At 27.6% G+C, this 20,127-nt stretch overlaps 1 protein-coding gene across 1 annotated transcript; it reads left to right on the forward strand.

Moving 5' to 3' along the window:
• Positions 1-1,265: 1,265 nt before the first annotated feature.
• On the forward strand, positions 1,266-18,187 carry LOC129960555 (DENN domain-containing protein 10-like). The gene is made up of 8 exons (XM_056074044.1): positions 1,266-1,352; positions 1,444-1,504; positions 4,405-4,616; positions 9,921-10,149; positions 12,015-12,126; positions 14,783-14,991; positions 15,835-15,929; positions 17,648-18,187. The coding sequence occupies exons 2-8, from the start codon at positions 1,465-1,467 to the stop codon at positions 17,819-17,821; spliced, it is 1,071 nt and encodes a 356-aa protein (XP_055930019.1). The 5' UTR covers positions 1,266-1,352; positions 1,444-1,464; the 3' UTR covers positions 17,822-18,187.
• The last annotated feature ends 1,940 nt before the right edge of the window (positions 18,188-20,127 follow it).

Genomic DNA, 20,127 nt, shown 5'->3' on the forward strand with positions numbered 1-20,127 from the left:
TTTTTGAATACATATGTAGACGACTCATACTATTAGATGGAAAGAGTTTGTCCGCTTGTTTTGAGACTTATAGTTCCTGATTCTGGAAGTTTTAGTATAGTTATATTAACATCGCTTTTTGAAGCAACATGAAGACTATATTTTCGGACAAACCTCGTAATTTTGAGCAGCTATTAGATGACAAAGATAACATCTAATCTAGTAACTCGTCTCCAAACTTCCATATCACATCAGCTGGAAAGTGTTCAATCCCGACGGATTTAATATGTACCTAATCCGCTAATACGGTGGCGAAATAAGGTTCCGAACATTGAGCCCCACGGAACTTTAACCAATTCCTTATCATTAGCTGAACGCTGCCCATAAGTAATTCCTGCAGTACCTATGCATTGTCGTAGTTCGAAAAGGTATCTTTGAAAATAGGTTTAAGAGTTCGGGTTCTTGTATTTGTGGCGGATTGGAATGAGCGAGGATAGAACTTGGGACCTTGTGGTTCGCAGCTGAGTAACAAGACCAAAAGACAAAAGCAATTACTCGTGTTTTGTAACTGTTATCTGTATTAAATTTTATCGTTCTTATTTTTTCTGACTTATTGGAATGCCAAAAAAATGAGGAATGTTGAATTATTGGATTTCAGTCATCACTGTGATGATTCTCTTAAAAATAATTTTGCTATGGGCATTTAAGAAGTGACTAGTACATATTTCGCTATTTTCTTGAAAAACAACTATATTCCGTTCATTATTCATTGAATAACCATCTATTATCTGCTCTAGAGCTATATTTCAAAAGCGAAACTAAAACTTAATCTAGTTCATCCAATTACAATGCAGTTTTTCATACCTTCAATTCAAGCGATGGAACACAACCAACAAAAATCGATGGATGAAAATCAAAGAGAAAAAGTATTATTTACCAAGAAAGCAAGTGCTATTATTTTTTTACACCTCATAAAGAGCTCTTGTTGGCCGATAGAAATTTTGCTATCGATTTTGAATGAGCAATGCGTTTATAGTCGCGTTTGATCGCTGCATTTTATTTTCATTGTTGTGCAGAATCAAAATCTTAAAATTATGCTCAGAAAGCATTATATGGGCTAGCAATAAATATTCCTCTTAGTAAAAACAGCAAATTTATAGACAAATACATTAAAAGTAATTTACAATTCAAACGCAGGTGAAAATCCAAGATTCACCTGTGTTCGGCAAATTGTCCCTAGAGAAAGTAACATCCGGTAGCAAAAAACTATATTCCGGATTTTTCGTTCCTGAACGTTTATGATAAAATGTGTGATCTGTCGGGTCTGTTGGTAACGTGATTCGTATAATGCTGTATATTATGAAATGAAGCTTGTGAGTTTAGTTTATTTCGGTATTACCGGCAATTAATTTATTTATCTAATTTTATTGGCTTTCGTAATAATACCATGATATGATATTTCAGTTTTATGTATAACTGCCGGTGATGGCTTGCATATCTGAATTACTGTCTGCTGGTATCATAGGTTAGTTTAATTTTTTGAATATTTATTTACCTTTTTAAATTTGTAATTGCTGAAATTAAATATAATTATGAAATTCCTTGTTTTATTGAAGTAATGTTTTTATTGAATAATGTGGCTGCTAATTTATCGCCGAAATCAGTGAAATATGATTTTATTAAATAACATTAATTTTAAAAATATTTTTGATACATCATTTTAGCAACTTTTGTTTTAAAGCTGTATTCTTATATTTATTTCGAATAATAAGAATTATTCATAGAATTAGAAAGTAAAAAATAAGGATTATTAATATTTCAGTGTCATAAGAACATCTTTATTAATCATTGAGGTAAATACTTCACAGGTTGCTTCTGAATTACTTGAATATTTGTATAAATATAACTTCTTTAGTGTATGTATCTTTTTATAAAATTATTTGCTTTGTTGTAATACCAATGTACTTTTTAATAATTGCCCTGTCTCATTTGACTGGTGAGATTTTCTCTTGACTTTTCAGTTCTGATTATTTTTCTTTATTTCAGTTATGTGCAGCTAAATTAAAAACTTGTATACAGTTTTGAAGAGAATTCCTGATTTCTTTAATATTATATTTCGATTTTTAATTTTAATTTCATATTTGAATTCTGTTTGATGAAATATATGAATATTTGTTAAAATATTAATAAACTTATAAAAATATTTATTAAATTAATTGCATTCAGAAGTTGTTGATCTTACAAATAGCTTATGCAGTTAAATTTTCAATCTAATAAATATCAAGAAACTGAAGAATCATGAAGTTTATTCTGATAATATCTCTTATGATATTTCTGAATATTTAAAAATTTCATGTTTTCAAAATCTTTTCCTCATAATTTCTAACTCAATCAGCATTGCAAATCAGCAGTAATAAATAAATACAATTTTGATTTCTTCTAATCTTTTATATTATGTATTATATGAAAAAATCTCTGGTGCACAACTTTTATGGTAATTATATAAAATGGTAAATGTTCCACGTTACAGAAACCCATGCTATCAATAAAATCATCTTATGATATAATTATGCTATGTTATTGTTTCCTATAACTTTAAAATGTATATGATATGGGTTATAAATAAGCATTTTAATTTAGGAGATGTGTATAAAAAAGCATTGTGTTTAAAAAACTAATTATCAGTCTTTGCTGTAATGTTAATTTACTATAACCAGCAATAAAGAGCTGGAAGCTGCTGTTCTAGAATAACTCTTGTTGAAATCCTTGTTTATATATATATGTATATATATATAATATTATATTATAGAAGTTTTATATTAATATGATTTTATCTTTTGTTACACACAACATATGTCTTTTACTTCATGGCTCATACATATTTTAATTTAGAAGATGAACCCAGAACAATAAACTGATATTTGGTATTTGAAAATAACAAAAATAATATTTTGGCATTATTATAAATTATATACATGTTGTAATATTTTAACCCTCCAAGTGCTTATTCCATAGTTTCTGCAGGCTGTAAATCAGTCTATTTACTTCAGTGTCTTGCAATTTTAGCAGGGTAACATGTTTATCTTTTAATATAACAAATTTAGTTTGTCAAAGAACAACAGATCCTAAGACTGGCTCTCAAGCATATGAATATAAATTGGCCTACAGAGATTCACCAACTTATTTCCACTAGAAGTGCTTTTCAAAATTTCTGTAAATTTATTGTTGACATCTGTAATCCTTCATAACTTTTAAATTTTCTTCTTTTTCTTTTTGTTATGTGTTATATACTTACTTCTGTAAGCCCCGTGTGATACTTTGTGGTGCACAGGGATTTTATAAATGTTCAATAAAAAAAACAAATTTGAAACATATTATGTTATTATAAGGTATCATATAAATAATTGTTCACTTCATTTTAATAATATTTTAACTTAATTGCTGACATTGGATCTAAATAGAGATTTTTAAAAATTCACAATCCATGTTAATAACCAATGCTATCTGTAATCCAACATTGGTTAATGTAAGAAAAGAACATATAAACTGATTTATATTCTACAGACATTCTTTGTGCAACAAATTATGTGGGTAAGATTTTAACACCTAATAACATTTTTCTTCAAAATAAATCTTAAACCAGGACATTCAAACAGGAAATCATAAAAGGGAACCAATTACTACATGTATATACTATATACATTTAGTAGTTAATACATCTAGTTTTATCTGGCTTAGCTTTAAATTTTTTACTATGGTGAATTTGTATTCTATTTTAAACATAATTCATAGAAAATAACATTTAGAGAAAGCTATAAATATAAAATGTGTGGGAAATTGATATTTTCCTTCAGTTTTACACAAAGAATTCCTAGTATTATACACACTCTAAATCCATTTTCCATTATTATTATTAGATATTTAGCTTTAGTTTCTAAGCATGAAATCGGATTTGCATTCTAGAATTTGTAATTATGATTAAATAAAAGCATGGAGAAATAATATGTAGCTACAAGACACTTTTTAAAGAATTATTTTATTTTTGTTTAACCTGTACAAAACTTTTAGCATTTTTGTGCATTGCAAAAAACCACAGATTATGAAGAATTCTTTTATAGTGTATTATTTTTATGATGATCATTCAATAAGCATTTAAATTATAAATGCCTTTATTGGTACTTTGAAAATTATATACTTTGGTTTTATATTATGATTTTGTCTTTAACAGTTTGAAGCTAACTTATGAAAAATAATACCTAACAGGTACATTACTTCTTTAAAAGGGAAATTTTTCATCTGTTATTTTAGTATTTAACTAATGCAAGTTAATTTATGATTTTTTTTCCCCTGTTGATAGCATAGACAATATAGATTTTTGTCATAAAATATTTTTTTTTTTTTTTTTTTTTTTTTTTCCTATTTTAGAGAAGGATATAAATAATGATGTTTTATGGACTTGGGCCTATCCATCCATATCATCTGAATACAAAACACTTATTATAAATAAATGTGGCTTAGGAAATGGCCTAGGTCTCAGTCATGGTCATCATTTAGTATCTTTTTGCTACTACCATCATCATCAATCTTGGTTTTACTTGCATTTAACAGATGTATTTGAACTTCCTAACTTACTCAGGGTAAGCAAACTTTATGGATCTTTTTTCCAAAATTCTTTGTATTCTTCTTAGATGCATGTAAACATAGTTTGTGATTACATAATTATAAACATTTCATAATTCTAGTGTTTATTTAATGTAGAATTATTATCTTGCCTTGCATCTCAAATATGATGATGAAATGTTATGCTTATGAATGAAGTTCAAAAGATTTTAGCTTTAACAATGATATGTGGTGTCGCTGAATGATTTGTATTCAAAAATGATGAGTAACAGCTATTTAAAATTACTGTTATTGTATCAATGAATTTACTACCAATTTATTAATTTATTTACTCCAAATTTATTATTATCAGTTAAAATAGTCAAGAAATTTTGTCAACCAGTATATATTTATAATTATCCACTACCTTCAATAATGCTGGGTAGCATTAAAAATCTTTTTTTTTTTTTTTGAGGAGGGGGGGTCTGCATTATTATTTGATATGAAATATCAACTTCTGTTTTAAGATTTTGCAATCGAGATAAGATTTATTTTTATGTTGACATTGAATGATATGTCAACATGTGAATAAAGCTAAGCATGAATAAAAATTAGGGATTGTAATTTTATGTTTTATTTACATTTTTTATGCTGGTCTGTTGCAAAGGTTATTGAACTGAGGTTTGCAATTTTAATTATTTTATATTTAAACCAATATTAGTGATTACCTAGTTTTAATTTGAGTGGTCCTGAATGTTATGGATAGAGAAAATCCCATTGCAAAGAAACAATGTTACTATATATTTACATTCAAAATATGCTACAAATAATATATATATATAATATTCGTTTCTTAAACAATCTGCCCTTGTGCATGCTTTTTTCTACTACAGCTTCCATTAGCTATTATGTGGCAAATGGCAGATTTTAACTATATGAGGGTACAGATACTAAATTATTTTGAGATCTCTCCTCAGTAAAATCCATCCATTACTAAAAAGTAGTGTGAATAACTTATTCACGCTTTTCACTTTACCTTTATGCTTATTTCCTAATATGTGTTATGAAATATGAAGGCAGTTCTTATCCTCTTATTTACTGCATCAATAATTTTTATTTTCCCTCATTGTACAGAGAATGTTCTTTATTATTAATAAACTATATATTCATATTTATTTTTTTAAAAAATGGCTCTACATCACAGAAACTGCCATATATTCTATTTACAGAATGCTTCAAAAATGGAACAAGCATTTATTTTCATAAATATTGCTCAAAGACATATACTTTCAATTACAACATTTAATTAAATAGAGTAGACAGTTATATGAAAATATTTTGGCTTCTGTCGATATTAAAAATAGTAATTTTTTTTAATTATTTTTTATTTTACCTTTATAGTGTAAAGATGTCAATTGTTAGAATGTTTCTTTTACATTCATCTATACATAAACAAAGTTTCATATTTCTGTCAATAAAATTAGCAGAGATATGCTTATTTTTAAATTTAGAAGAGATGACTACAATTTTAGATGGAGATATCAATTTCAGAAATTCAAATCTATTCAATACAATAAAACTAATATGCAATATACATCTAATCATATGACTTGAAAGAAATTTGCTTATCATACATATGGTTATTGGTTTTGATGTGTCAACTCCAACTTTATAAAGAAGAGAATCAAAATTTGAGAAGCTAAGCATTTAAGATGTCTCAGAGAAATAGTGGTGGAGCACCAAAGTCGTGTGCTTATTATTAAGCTCTGCAATAAAATGATTTATTTCAGTAAAAAGGAACATTTTGAAATGCTAATGATTTAAGCCTATGGAATTATAATGCTGACCGAGTTGCAAAATGCAACCGTGTTTTATCCTGAATTCTTGGCATCCTTCTAGGAAGTATGTTTACAGAATAGTTTGGCATTTGTGAACTCCTAGATCTTACCTTCTCTGGAAAGGTTAGGGCGTTATACTTCTGATACCAAAATTGATATTCGGGCTTATTTTTCAAGTTAGCCTCATGATAGTCAATTCAAGGCTCAAAATTCTAAAAACAAATTGTGGAGAGAATGCTTCACCCTAATAACAAACATTCGTAAACTCTACATTAGGATCAATATTTAAAGTTTTTTAATTATGCTCTATTTCAGACTGCTAACGGTAGAATGCAGAATTCCATGAAAATGGATTAGCTTTCAAGCACCTGTTAATTTTCTCCCAAATTACCAAGGATTGATGCCTTTTCATTTTTATTCATGTGGTAGCTTACATTATTCTACATATAGCAAATTTCTTTAGATGCTTCAAACCTTTATTGTTGAATTCAAGAATGCTAATTTGATGTCACATATGTTGAAATGGATAGCATGCATTGTTAGAACATGCAACTCTAAGTAGGTGTCAAAGGTGCAAGAAAAAGTTTTGTAAACACGTCAGTTATCCATTATTGGTCATTTTTTTGTATTTTAATTAAAATCCCCCCCCGTCCCCCAGTGACTAGTTAAGCTTGTTTCAGGCCACACGGTTTATCTATTTCTTGTCTCTTAAAACCTCTTTGGTGACCTTGATGCACAAGCTGTTGGTTGGGTAGGAGATTAATTTTGGGATAGTCTTGAAGATCCTTCAGTCTCATTTGGAAGTCAGACAAGTGATAAGTGTTTTGGGATATCTGGCAGTTCTCTTTTTGTATCATTTTGATCATAATGTAATTGCCAGAAGATAGACATATATGGAAATAGTTATATCGAATGGTTCTTCTAGGAGTTTCCACCAAGTAAGATCGATTTGTAGCATGCTTTTATCCGCCCATAGGATCTTTGATTCAAGCAACTTGTGCAGGTTTATGTTCTTGAATGTCTCTAAAACTGTGGTGTTTTTCATGGTGTTTCTTTTGATTGTCTCCATAATTCGGCTCTTTTCTTTGTATATATTATGCTTTTAGAATTTTGAACTTTAGACTTTTTAGTTTGGGGGATTCTTAGTTTATGCCCCATCAGGAGTTCAACAGGAATGAATCCATATTCTCAAAAATAGCATTTGATAGGGATCTTCATCAACCGATTTTATAAAATCATTCTTGATATTTTTAACAATTGACTTTATGAATCCATTGTTCTGAAAATATTTAAGGCTTGTTGTTACAATAGTAAAACGATACCAGGGTACGTAGCATCATGAAAAATGCTTAAAAAGTGCTTGAATTTGAAAAACCACTTTTGAGCATCTTATATAAGTGCTTAATTTTCTCGAGATTTGCAAAGAAAGCGTTTTGTTTTATATTCCCACACATTGAATACGATAATTCGAAAGCGTAGTCGTAAAAGCTTGTTTGCCTGATGTATCAGTAAAGAAATCCAACAAAAAAGGAAGCAATGCGATATAGTATCTCTCACTAGCTTCGAAGATTACTTTTTAAAAAATGCTTCCACTGGCATTTTTTTATTTTCATTTTGCTTCTAACTAAAGAGCTGCCTTTTTTTTTAACTACATGAAATTGTATTTGCTATTTATGAAAGCTGGGATTTGTTAAAACATTTTAATTTCTTTGTAAAATATGTAATTACGTTTTTCTGTAATTTTTTTAAAGCAAGAACTTTTGATTATCTGTTAAAAAGCAGTCTAACTACAGAAGTTAGAGGTGATAATTTTTTATAGTCTTACCTTTTCTGAATCTGCTATTCTTTTATATTAAAAAAATTACCTAAAAATTCTTGTCAGTCTTATGATGATAGGCATTCCAGAATGCTTTAATTCTTAGTTTTATAAGACTGCTAATAAAATTACTAAATAGAGTGAATTAGTTCAGGGGGAAATTTACTCTCTCCATCCGAGCCATGTTGAATTTTATTTTTTGTTGCATAAAAATCAAATGCAAAATTTTTGATTATGCTGTGCTTCTACATCACTATTGAAATTTTCAGAAATGATGTATCCATCTAAACAAATTGCTAATTTATAATTAATCTTATCTTACTATTAATCTTATCTTATTATTAATCTGACAAAAGCATTGGCATTGATAATATGATCATTTTTATGTTTTTCGCAAAACCAAAAGGTCATCATTTGTTTTTCAACAGAAAACGCTGTGCAAATACAGAAATAAATATTAAAATTTAAAATTAATTTTTAAAATAGTTTTTCAAAAAACTATGCATTATTAAAAAATAATAAAACATACTGTGCTTAGAAAATACCCAATTTACGAGTACATATGCATACATGTACAAAGGTGTTTTATTTATGATTTTAAGCTAAGGTGCTTAATTTGTACAGCAGTTTCTCACTGTGCCCTCTAACAGGGCGCATAGGGAGAAACTTTTACTTTTGAGGCGAAAGAAAAAATTACCAAGAAAGTTAGACTCTGATATCTTGATCTCTACAAAGAAATAGAAATTTCGCTTCAAAAAGGAAATTGTTGAATCTGAATATAAAGCTAGTGCACTTGTTCGACAATACAGAAATGTTTCATTACTGACAAAATTAATTAGGTGGGAAAAGTTATTAATGAAAAAATTGAGCAAACTGAAAGTGTTTGGGAAAATATTTGGAGAGGAATAGCTTTTTATTTGCATATTTAAAAAAATTAGCATGATTTTTATATTCTAGATTTGTTCACTTATGTTCTTAACTTTTTTTGAGGAATTGGAATGTTAATGAAGTAGCAGTATAACCTTTATTTCCCTTATACTACTGAGTGCAGTGTAATTAAATAATTTAAGGTATGCAATGAAAGTCTTTTAGTAAGGTTTTCAAACGAAACTTGCATTAAAAAAATATTTTAAATAAGTTTCATTTTAGTTTCAGTGTTGGAAAAGTATTCAGTGATTCCTATTGGTATTTATGTGTATATTTGTATAAAATTGGACATTTAGACCCAATTTATTTCATTCGAGCTTACAGTTCTATAATAAGAAAGTTTTTGGTTAAGGTTGGTTCTTATTTTTTCTCTAAAAGTGCTTAAAAAGTACTTACAATAAAGTGCTTATATTTAAAATAAAATTAATCTACATGCCTTGTGACTGAATTCTGATTCTTGTATGATAAACCAATATCCCAAATTTCTTAACATCGTATATTCAAACTGACAATAAATAATGTTACTAAAATGAAGATAATTAGTTAGTAATATCAAAATTTAATTTAAATTTCAATTATCTAAGATAGATCAGCTTCTTCTTTCAATTTAATCAGTATATTCGTTTGGAAGCCAGTCAGTAATTGTGCTGTATGAAATTACTTGTATGTGTGATTAACCAAATCTTTATATTTTCTGTGTTCTTTATTCTGTCTATGTTGCTTAATATTATCATCATAAAACACTTGGGAATGTTTTTTAGGTGAAACAATTTGTTCTTGTGCTTCAAGCTCGAGATTTTAATCCTGAAAAATATGAAAGCTTATCCCGCATACTAAGTAAAACATACAGTGAAACTGGAAATCCAGCCAACATGCTACAACTATACCTTTCTGTTTTAGTAAAAGGAACATGCTCAACTGAAGATAATGGTACTTTTACGGTTAAGCAGTTTGACAAAGTTTCTATCTTCTCATGTGTTCCAGCTAAAGGTACATATTTTTTTGCTATATATGGCAAAATTTCGAAGACTTTTTAATATCTGCATTGAAACTAAAATTTTATTTATATACATTTTTTTTTTTTATTTACTCAAATTCATGTTCAAGTTGGTGTAAAAATTTTTGGAACTAAAATTATCCCCAAGTGCTGTAAATTTATTCTAGTTTCTTAGGATTTTGTGTGAAATGGTAAGTAGAAGAGAAAAGATCTCACATTTGTTTTAGATAATTATAGAAGAAAAATTAGTTTATTATTTTTTAAATAAAGGAAAAAGTGTAAAAAATGCACACATACATATATATATAATATGCAGTGCCCCAAATAAAGTGGAACAAGCATTTATTTCCTTAACTATTGCTGTTACATATATAAATCCAATTACAAGGTCTCATCAAATAAATTGCCGAGATGTTTAAAAATAGTTTGACTTCTGTAGAGGGTGAGTATAAAAGTTACAAAAATTAAATTTTTATTTGACGGTCAAAGCAAAAAAGAAAGAAAAGAAAGTCTGTAAAATGTTTTTCTCATACTCATTTATAAAGACACATACTCATAAAAACATTTATAAAGGCATACTCATTATAAAGAGTCCCATGCTCGTATCTGAAAAATTTCTTAGATATTAAAAGACAAATTATTGATTTTGACCATTTTTCAATTCCTCTAACCGGTGTTTCAGTGAATCTTTTATTGTGATTTTCAGGGATTGTGTGTCTTATGAGAGATTATTAAAAAGGCAGAATCAGAAAAGTAGGCAGGATAACACATTTATTAACTTTCATTAAATTTTTATAAAATGATCTAATAATACATTAATTGAAGTACTTAAAAGCTTATTCAAAATGAACACCTTTACAAAATTGGATTCTTTTAACAATTTGCGTGCATGTGCAATGGAGTTCATGAATTGTCATTTTGAAGTCGTCTCCAAATATCTATAGAGCTTGTATTGCCAATGCGTTTCATCCCTTAATTTAGATATCAAACCAATCAAAATAAACTAAATATTTGGTGACCTGTCAGCATACTGTTGTACAAAGTGGATCCAACCAAAGAGCTTATAAAAATGTCACACTACACTTTTATAAAAAAAAAAAAAAAAATTGCTATTGATAAAGAGCATTTTGTATGAAGAATGAATTTTTATCTTGCCAAAAGTGATAGTTTTAAAGATAATGGTTTTACCTCGATTAAAAGAACATTCATCTGCCAAAATTTAATTTATCAGAAAATAAGGATTTAATTTTACATTAGCAGGACCTAATTGTAAAATTCTAGACATTGATTATGCTGTTGTCCATGTAACTATTGTAATATATATATATATATATATATATATATATATATATATTGTCCAGAATGGTGTATGGATGCCAATTATTACATTGAAATATTCTCTACATTGCCGGTTTTCGAATGCTGCATTTTGAATGAACTAGCATGAGAGTAAAAATATGCCCAGACTTATTTTTACCCAACGTGAAGGCTTGAAAAGTAAGCTAAAAAAAATGCCAATTTTTGTATCACATGTAAAGCCTTATACTCCTCCTTAAATATATATAATATTATTGAAATGTTTAAAATCAAAATGGCTTTTGACATTATTTTCCTTGCTTAAATTGAAGTAGACAAAAGCAGTTTGTGTTTTTAAGTCAAAATTTATATTTGCATGGGTGAATAGGAAGTATTTTAATATATCTTATGATGCTTTAACCTTTTTCTATTATTGTATGATTAAAAGAAATAACTTATATGTGTTTAGTTTATTATATATGCTTCTTTTGATTTTCATACATTTCTTTATTTATTACAAGTAATTGCATGATTTTTTTTGTAATTTGAATTTGTTTTTTAGATGTTGTAAAATTATTTGGACTTGAATCAATTCTGATTTATACTGCACTTCTTTTGAGAAAACGCATTGTTGTATATCACCATAATTTGGATAGTTTGCTATGGTTTGTAAGGTTAGTAACTTTTTATTCCTATCATCCAGTGTAGATGTATACAGAGTGGTCTCCCAAAAAAAGTGGAATTTATATTTATTTTCCTGTATATTTTCCTTTATATTTCCAGTTACAAAGTTTCAGTTAATAGGGTGTACAATTATGTGAAAAAAAAATGATTTAGCTTTTTATCTTCAATGGAGATTAAAGATGAAAAGCTAAAAAAAATCCTTTTTATTCATCTCTGTTACATACAAAGCTTCACCCTTCTGTCACTAAAATTGGCAGAGATATGATTATTTTTAAAGTTAGAAGTACTAATCGCAAATGTAGATGGAAAGATTTATTTCAGAAATGGAAATTTATTCAGTATGGGAGGAACAAACATTGCAAATATTTATATAGTCGTACAACATCCATCATTCTGATTGGAAAGAAATTTGCTAATCGCACATATTTTTGTTCATTTTGAGTAATTTGGCAATTGCCACTTAGACTTCATAAAGAGGAGAATCGAAATGTGAAATCTGAACATTTAAAATATTTCAGAAATGTAGTGGAATACCGAACAAAAAATTTTTTTTTGCTCACAGCTGTGTGCTTGATATTAGCACAAGAATGATAAATTTCTTTAAAGAGGTACATTTTGAAATGCTAATAGTTTAAATTGTAATGTTGCGAAATTGCAGAATATAAAGGTAGTTCTTTTCCGTATTCCCGGTGGGGCCGCGGTGGCCTGGTGGTAAGGTCTCGGCTCGGAATTGTTTGACGCATTTCGCCTCAATTTTCTCAAGGGAAAAAGAAGAGCATCCATTTTCTTGTAAGAAATTTAAAAGAAGGGTAACATTTTCTTAGATATTTTTTCCAATTGCTACAAAAATTTACAAAATTTGTACAAACTGTTTTTTTTTTTTTAATTCATACTTCTAAAACATTTTTCTTTATTTAATTAAAAAAATGGTAACAAGGACCAATTTTCTACTTTTTTTCTGTATGTCACGGGCATGTCATTCTGCCAACATGTTGGTGGACTAAAAATTTATGCAATTTTGGTGTCATTGAAGGATTTGTATTATACTGATACAGTGTTTTCATTTTGAGTTTGTAAATGTTTTATTTTCCTTAATAGAATTATTATTCAATTCTAATATGCGTGTTGATAAACAATATGAATGGGGGAGACCCCACTAGAAAGAAACAAATCATTTAATTCTTAAACACTCTGTCAATGTGCATGTATTTTCGTACTGCATCTTTTGTGAGTAAATCTGAAAAACAGTTCCGAGATATGACTGGTTGGCTAAAAGTCTGTCTAAAAGGGCGTACATATTCTAGTATTTCTTATTTAATTAGCAAAAAAAGAAAGCGTTTACATAATTGAAACTCGTCTGAAATCCAATAAGTAAAAATGATGGGCGCGTTTCTTTTTCTGAGCATTTATTTTGTAGTCAGAAGCGTAGAACAGTTTTTCATAAATAGTGAAGAACATATTGGGGAATAAATAAAGAAAGAAAAGAAATCAACATCATTCTGATGATATTGGATACATCCGGAAAAAGTCGGGGAAAATTGATCTAAAACCTGGAAATATCAGGGGGGGGGAATCTAACAGTAGAAATTTTGGCCACCCTGAACAATCTGAAGCGCACATTTAATCCTGCACATCTAATAAAAAATAATCACTGGTGACGTTTAAATAGATTACTTCTAAATTTTAATTTGTCTATAAATTTAGTTATTTTTTTAATAAAAAAAATTTCTGGAATTTATCTGAATAAATAGTTTCCAGATTATGATTCTGTTTGCAAATACTTATTTGTTCTGAATAAATGCAAATGATCTTATTTTCAAAAGAAATATGTTAAATCTTTTTAGCAGCTATAACTTTTGAAAATTGATATTGAATTATTGTGGATTATAAAATTGTGATTTTTAACAGTAAAATTTCATTTGATGTTTTAATCTGCACCGTTTTAATTAAAATTTGAATCTAAATTGTTGTAAATATTAAAACTTACTCGCTTTCATTTTTTAAAAGTGGTATCTAAAAGATATTCATAAATTCACTCATTTTCGTTTTTGAAATCTATTTTAATATTGCTGAAATGTATAGTTATTTAAAAGGGTGAACAACTGCTTATATATAGGTGTACGTTCAATTTGTTAAAGAATTAAAATAAACTGAAAATGTTGTAGTTGTACATTGCATTTTTATTTGCATATCATTCTTTTACTGAATAGATTGAATATTCTTGCAAGTTACTCCAACTTAAAAAAAAAAAAAAAAAAAAAAACAATTGTAAAAATCGTAATCGAAGGTATTTTGTGCATTTCACATTAATCATTTAGATGCCTCTGACCTGTAAGTTTTCGAAACTTTTATCTCTGTAGAAAATTTTTTCATTTTAAGTGTTTCCTTTTTTCCCCAAATCAGCAGTATTTCGATTAGATATTTAGTTTAGTTTCACTTCTTTCGTGCCTACTGAAAATAATTAAAATATTTTTTAAAAGTAAGCAGAAGTTGAATTACTTTCCTCAATATTATTGTTGAACTCACTATGCTCTGCTCATCAGTTAGCTTTTGCTGACTGTAATAATTTACGTATATTCTTTTATTTTTTACTCTAAAACGTTAAATATGCTAGTTTTCTTTAAATATTGTGCATCTTTATTGTAGAGCCCTTCCAGCATTTATGTGGCATAGACATGATTGGAGTATTATATATCCTTACATGCAATTAACAAATACAGAAATATCTGAGCTATTGTCTCTTCCTAACTACGTGGCTGGATTTCGGGATGCGGCTGTTGAAGGAAGGACTGAACTTTATGACGTATTTGTGAATTTACCTGCTATTGAAATAACTGTTGCAGCTCATGCTAAAGGTATATTTATTTTTTATTTTTCATTAGTTCCTGTTTTTGAAAACAGATTAAACATATTTGTGATAAATTTTGTTAAAGCATTTCAATTTTTATTTCTAATGTTTTCAATTCAGTGTTCAGCCAGCTTAACCTGCAAGATTGATTAACCATACATTGAGTTTGCAATTTCGAATAGGGTATTTTTTTAATTGCAAAAGTAATAATTTCCATTATGGTAGCGTATCGTATAGATAGTTATAACATAACACTAAGGGAAGAGCCCTATCAGTTTTTTTTCTCTTTCAAAGTGGAAATGGCAATGACTGAATAATGAATAGTAACAAAATACTCCAGACACACCACTAATACCTCAATTGTCCACAATCCTAATGTTTATTACTAAACATTAGAGAGTTCTATACAGAGAAAGAGAGTTTGCCAACTCTATTTGAGGTTTGCAATAGCCTGGTAGCAGAAACTTAGTTTCAAGATTAGAGATATGCAGATTCAAGACCTGACTGTGCTAAAAAATTTCTGTGTATAGGGACTTAATGCACATTATATCTTTCAAAAGTCACATGTTCTTTCATTAATGTGATATAGAAATTCAGAGAAGCTGTGTTATTCTTATCATCTGACCACAGTTCCAAATTGACATGTCTGTTCCAAAATAAACCTTGAATAACTTCACAATGGCATATTAAACTAACTTAGTTAAAACTTTATATTCTTTTAACACAGTGCAAGCTCAACTTGTAAATTTACATTCTTCTATTCTGAGCTGTTGGGACTTTTTTGTAATAACATTTTGTAACCGATTTTTTGCTGTTTACTTTTAATATAATATATCTTATTTTAATTTAGAAATGTTTGCCATGACTAAAACTCACAAGGAGATTGCTGTCTTTATGACTCGACAAGCAGAAAATCCAGATCTGAATGAAAAATTATTTATTAAAGTGAGAATTTAAAAAATACTCATTTTAAAGCATAAATAATTGAATTTTCGTTTAATTAATTTTCAATGTGTTTATAAACTAACTTTATTTTTAAATTAAATTAAAATGTGTATTAAATAATTTTTCAAATTATTTATTCCCCTTTTCATGCATTTTGATCCACAATCCTGATATTCTGTGATATAGAAAATTGGTGACTATAAATAAGATTTTGTGCAATTTAGCAATTTCAGCTAGTTGCAAAAAATGAGAATTTAATTTGTAAAATAAATGTGTTTGTATATTTTAAACTCCAGTTAATTTTTTCTATGTATTTTTTTCTCATTCTGAACTTTTGAAATTATTTATAAACTTAACACAATAGAATATTTTCGTTCATTGTTGTTTATCATGTATATATAAAAAGATTCCTGTTTCCAGTTTCTTTCTATTATATAAATAGTTAATACAAGAGAATCGGGTACCAGGTTTCTCGTCAAGCACATAAAACTGGTTTGTTACAAGATGTAGCAAATGGCGGCAATTTTGAAAAGAGAAATGCCTCACAAAAAAAACCCACCAGGGACAATGTGGCAGCTGAACATGTGATAAATAGTGCAAAATTATAAAAAAAAAAAAAAAAAAAAAAGTTAAATTTATTCTAACATTTTTTTTTTTTTTTTTTTTTTTTGAAATTTTTGTTACGATTAATAAATTTCCTATCTCAAAATTGGCAAGTAAAGGTTAATCCAAGATTTAACAAAAATTAGTAGAACTGCAAAAACGGAAAAAATTTCTGAATATGGAAAGAAAAAAATATAAAAGCACTAACTCCATTTCTCTTGGCCTTCCTTCTCTGCAAAAACTCATCCAATTACACAAAGTTTTACCATCAATCAGAATCTCATTCAAATTCCATTTGCTACTTGTCTCTTTCTCCAAAAAAAATATCATCCTGTCACACAAAATTATATAGTCAGTCGAAATTTCATCCAAAATCTATTTGCCTCTTTCAACAGAATTATAGGCATATTCTTGTTGCTACACTCAAACTAATTATCTTTTCACATCAACCTTTTAATATTGCGGCCATTCTCTTCTTCACTCGTTCAAACACGAAATTTGGCTGCACTCTACAAAGCAAAATGAGAAGATTCCAGAGCACGATTTTTTTAAAAAAACACATGAAGAAACCGAAGAAAAACAGAATTGCAGATTAGCCAGGGATTGATAAAAGATAGACACTCTAAACCTAAAGCCATAAGTGAAGTGAAGTGAAGCAATCTACGAGCGAAGTCTAATATCCCTGCGAGGAGAAATATAAAATAGATTTATTAGAAAATGTCTTCGTTTGGCAACTTATCGCCTAAAAAAAGTTGCAACTTTGACACAAATGTCTGCCAAGTACCCGATTCTCCTGTATGGCTTGTAAATATGTTCACTTTTTATTTTATGCATGCTTATATTCCTCTTTATTTTTACTCTTTTGTACTTTCAAAAATATATGCAATCTGAATGAGAAAAAAATAATTCGTTTTCCATTTTTAATAGTACCATTTTTATTATTCCTTATTTAGATATGTGGTGTATAAGTCTATAGTGTTGTCTTATTACAAAGAAATTTTAAAATACTTTTTATCGTTTTAATGACTTTATTTTGTTTTTAAGCAATTTATTAAAATTTCAAATGTTGGAATTAATTATTCTGTAATGAAATTAATTAGAAAACACCTTTTTAGGAAGTTGCCAACAAAACAAATGAGCTTCTTAGAAGTTTGAGAAATTTAGCTGTGAAGAATGAATTTGGACAAAATGTTATTAAACTAGAAGAACTGAAAAAAAATAAGTTTGCACCTGCTCTTGAGAATTTCTTATGGAATTTAGCTACCGCTGAAGGTTATACCGATATATGATGATTGAAAGCAAATATTTTAATTATTCTTTTATTTCAAAGTTTTCACTTGTGCCTTATTGTTTTTTTGTATAAAAATAAAATAGTTCTGTAGATGTCTAAAAAATATGTTTAAAATAAGATATCGGAATTTAATTATTAAAGACATTATTTGAGTATGTTTAATTTTTCAAAGATGATTTCTTAAATATTAAGATAATTTATGTTAAAGGAAACGCATATACATTATTTTTACATAATGATTACGGTAAAATGTTCTGTAGATTTAGTAATTACACCAGTGACTATTCTGATACTTATTTAAATATTTGCGATTAAGTTATTAAATTTCATTTTTATTAGTCGTATGTTAAATGAACTTTTACTCATGTATAATCATAAATTATAAAAAGTATTAAAAGAACTGTTCATCATTTAAATTTCGATTAAATATAATTTTTTAAAAATAATATTAGTAACAAACATTACATTTGTTACTAATTACTTTTTATAATGAACATTAACTCGTTTATTATAAAAAGCAATCAGACTTTCAGAAGTATATCTTTCATATTTTATTCAAATTTACATATAATTTCTGTTGCATAACATGTCAAACAAAAATAAACTTTTTCGTAAAAGTAATTATCACACTGCGTATGTGTTATAACTGTGAATGAGTTTCAGTTCTCATGATGCATTTGTGTATTAAAACTATATTGCATTCTATCTGTTAAATCTTAAGAGTTTTTAAAATATCATTTCTTTCTCTTTCTTCATCTGTAAGCAAGAACTCTTGAAATTCACCTTAGTTCATCTTGACCAATCTGTAACAAATGATATATTTCTGTTATATTGAAATTAATTATATACACTTTCGCCTTGTTAGTGCCAAAATTAGAGATCTGAAATTAGTGAGATATTATTGTATTTCGTAGAGTATAAATATTGAAATGTTTAAAATGTTATTATAGTTCTTTTAATATTGCTGTGTTTTGATGATATGCAGCAACTTCAACTGCATAACCAAAATAAGTATTTAGAAACGTTTCAACAAATTCTTGATTTTTAATATATGCTTTTTATGCTAACATTATTTCAACTTTAAAGCAGTGAAATGTATTCAAAAACTTTGCAACGAATTTCACTCATTTGTAGGTTAAATGCGATGAAGATGTTTGTTAGATTCTTAAATTTTGTGATATATTATATTCCTTTGTATTCTGACAGTGATTGAATCCAGTGATCCATGTATTGATTTCTGAAAATTTTTTGCATCTGAAAGATTTTATGCATTTATTTATATTTTTTTTATTCACTTTGCTTTTTAAAGCCATTCATTTAAAAAGAATATTCATATTATTTATACAGGTTTAAATTCATTAGATATGTGATATGCATTTCAGTATTGTTATTGTTATAATTTTAATTCTCTAGTTTCAAAACCTTTTAATATGATAGTTTTTCGAATAATGATGATATTTTAATTCCTTGCGTAATACTTTGTTTCAGCCGAATTCCTCTCTAATTTAGCTTATGTTAACTGTAATAGTTGCATTATGCCATCTTTTAATACTTTTAATGCTCTTTTGATTTAGTTTATGATTTATGGATTTACAACTTACATTATTTTTTATTGAACTAAATCTCATTTTTTACTAATAGCAAAGAAATTTAATTAGAAATATAGAACATTCCTAATGAATCATGACAATATATTTTATTAGTTAATTTGTATAGAATCGTCTTGCTTGTGTTCCTAGTTTATTTTATTCTAATTTGTATTAGTCTTAAATCATGCAATGTAAGTAATATTTGTGTAAACTTTTTCAATAATTATACCATGTTGTGAAGTGTTAAAAATGTATATCACCAGTGTCTGTCTACAATCTGAATTAAATTGTATGCGTAGTCCAGCAATTATTTTCTGATGTTAGTTTAAACTGATTATTCTGGTTTTGTTATATGATGATTTAAATATTGAGAGGGGGTGGTGTTTGTATGTATATATATAGAGGTGCATTTTTGGAATTTTTGCCTGCCTTATTACTGTAACATAAGATAGCGTGTGCAGCTCAAGTTACTACATTTTATTATTTGTTCTTATCATATTCACATTTAAACTACTTAGTTGTAGCCAAATAAAAAAAATTAATAATGTATTACCAAAATTGAATATTTTTTGGAAATTAAATACAAGATTATTTCGAATTTACTGCTTTAATTTGCTGTTTAGAAAGTATTAAGTTTTATTATATAGCCATTGTCTTTCACAACATTCCAATGGTTTTATTTTCATTATTTTTGTCCTTGATATGTATGTTACTA

This window comes from Argiope bruennichi, chromosome X2 (genome assembly GCF_947563725.1).
Source record: "Argiope bruennichi chromosome X2, qqArgBrue1.1, whole genome shotgun sequence".
Classification (NCBI taxonomy): domain Eukaryota; kingdom Metazoa; phylum Arthropoda; class Arachnida; order Araneae; family Araneidae; genus Argiope; species Argiope bruennichi.

Bases quoted from the DNA above. Each gene is read 5' to 3' on its own strand.
- LOC129960555 (XM_056074044.1), top strand. From the start codon at position 1,465: ATGGCTTGCATATCTGAATTACTGTCTGCTGGTATCATAG. The intron at 1,505-4,404 runs GTTAGTTTAATT...TTCCTATTTTAG, and splicing joins ACTGTCTGCTGGTATCATAG to AGAAGGATATAAATAATGAT. The intron at 14,992-15,834 runs GTATATTTATTT...ATTTTAATTTAG, and splicing joins TGTTGCAGCTCATGCTAAAG to AAATGTTTGCCATGACTAAA.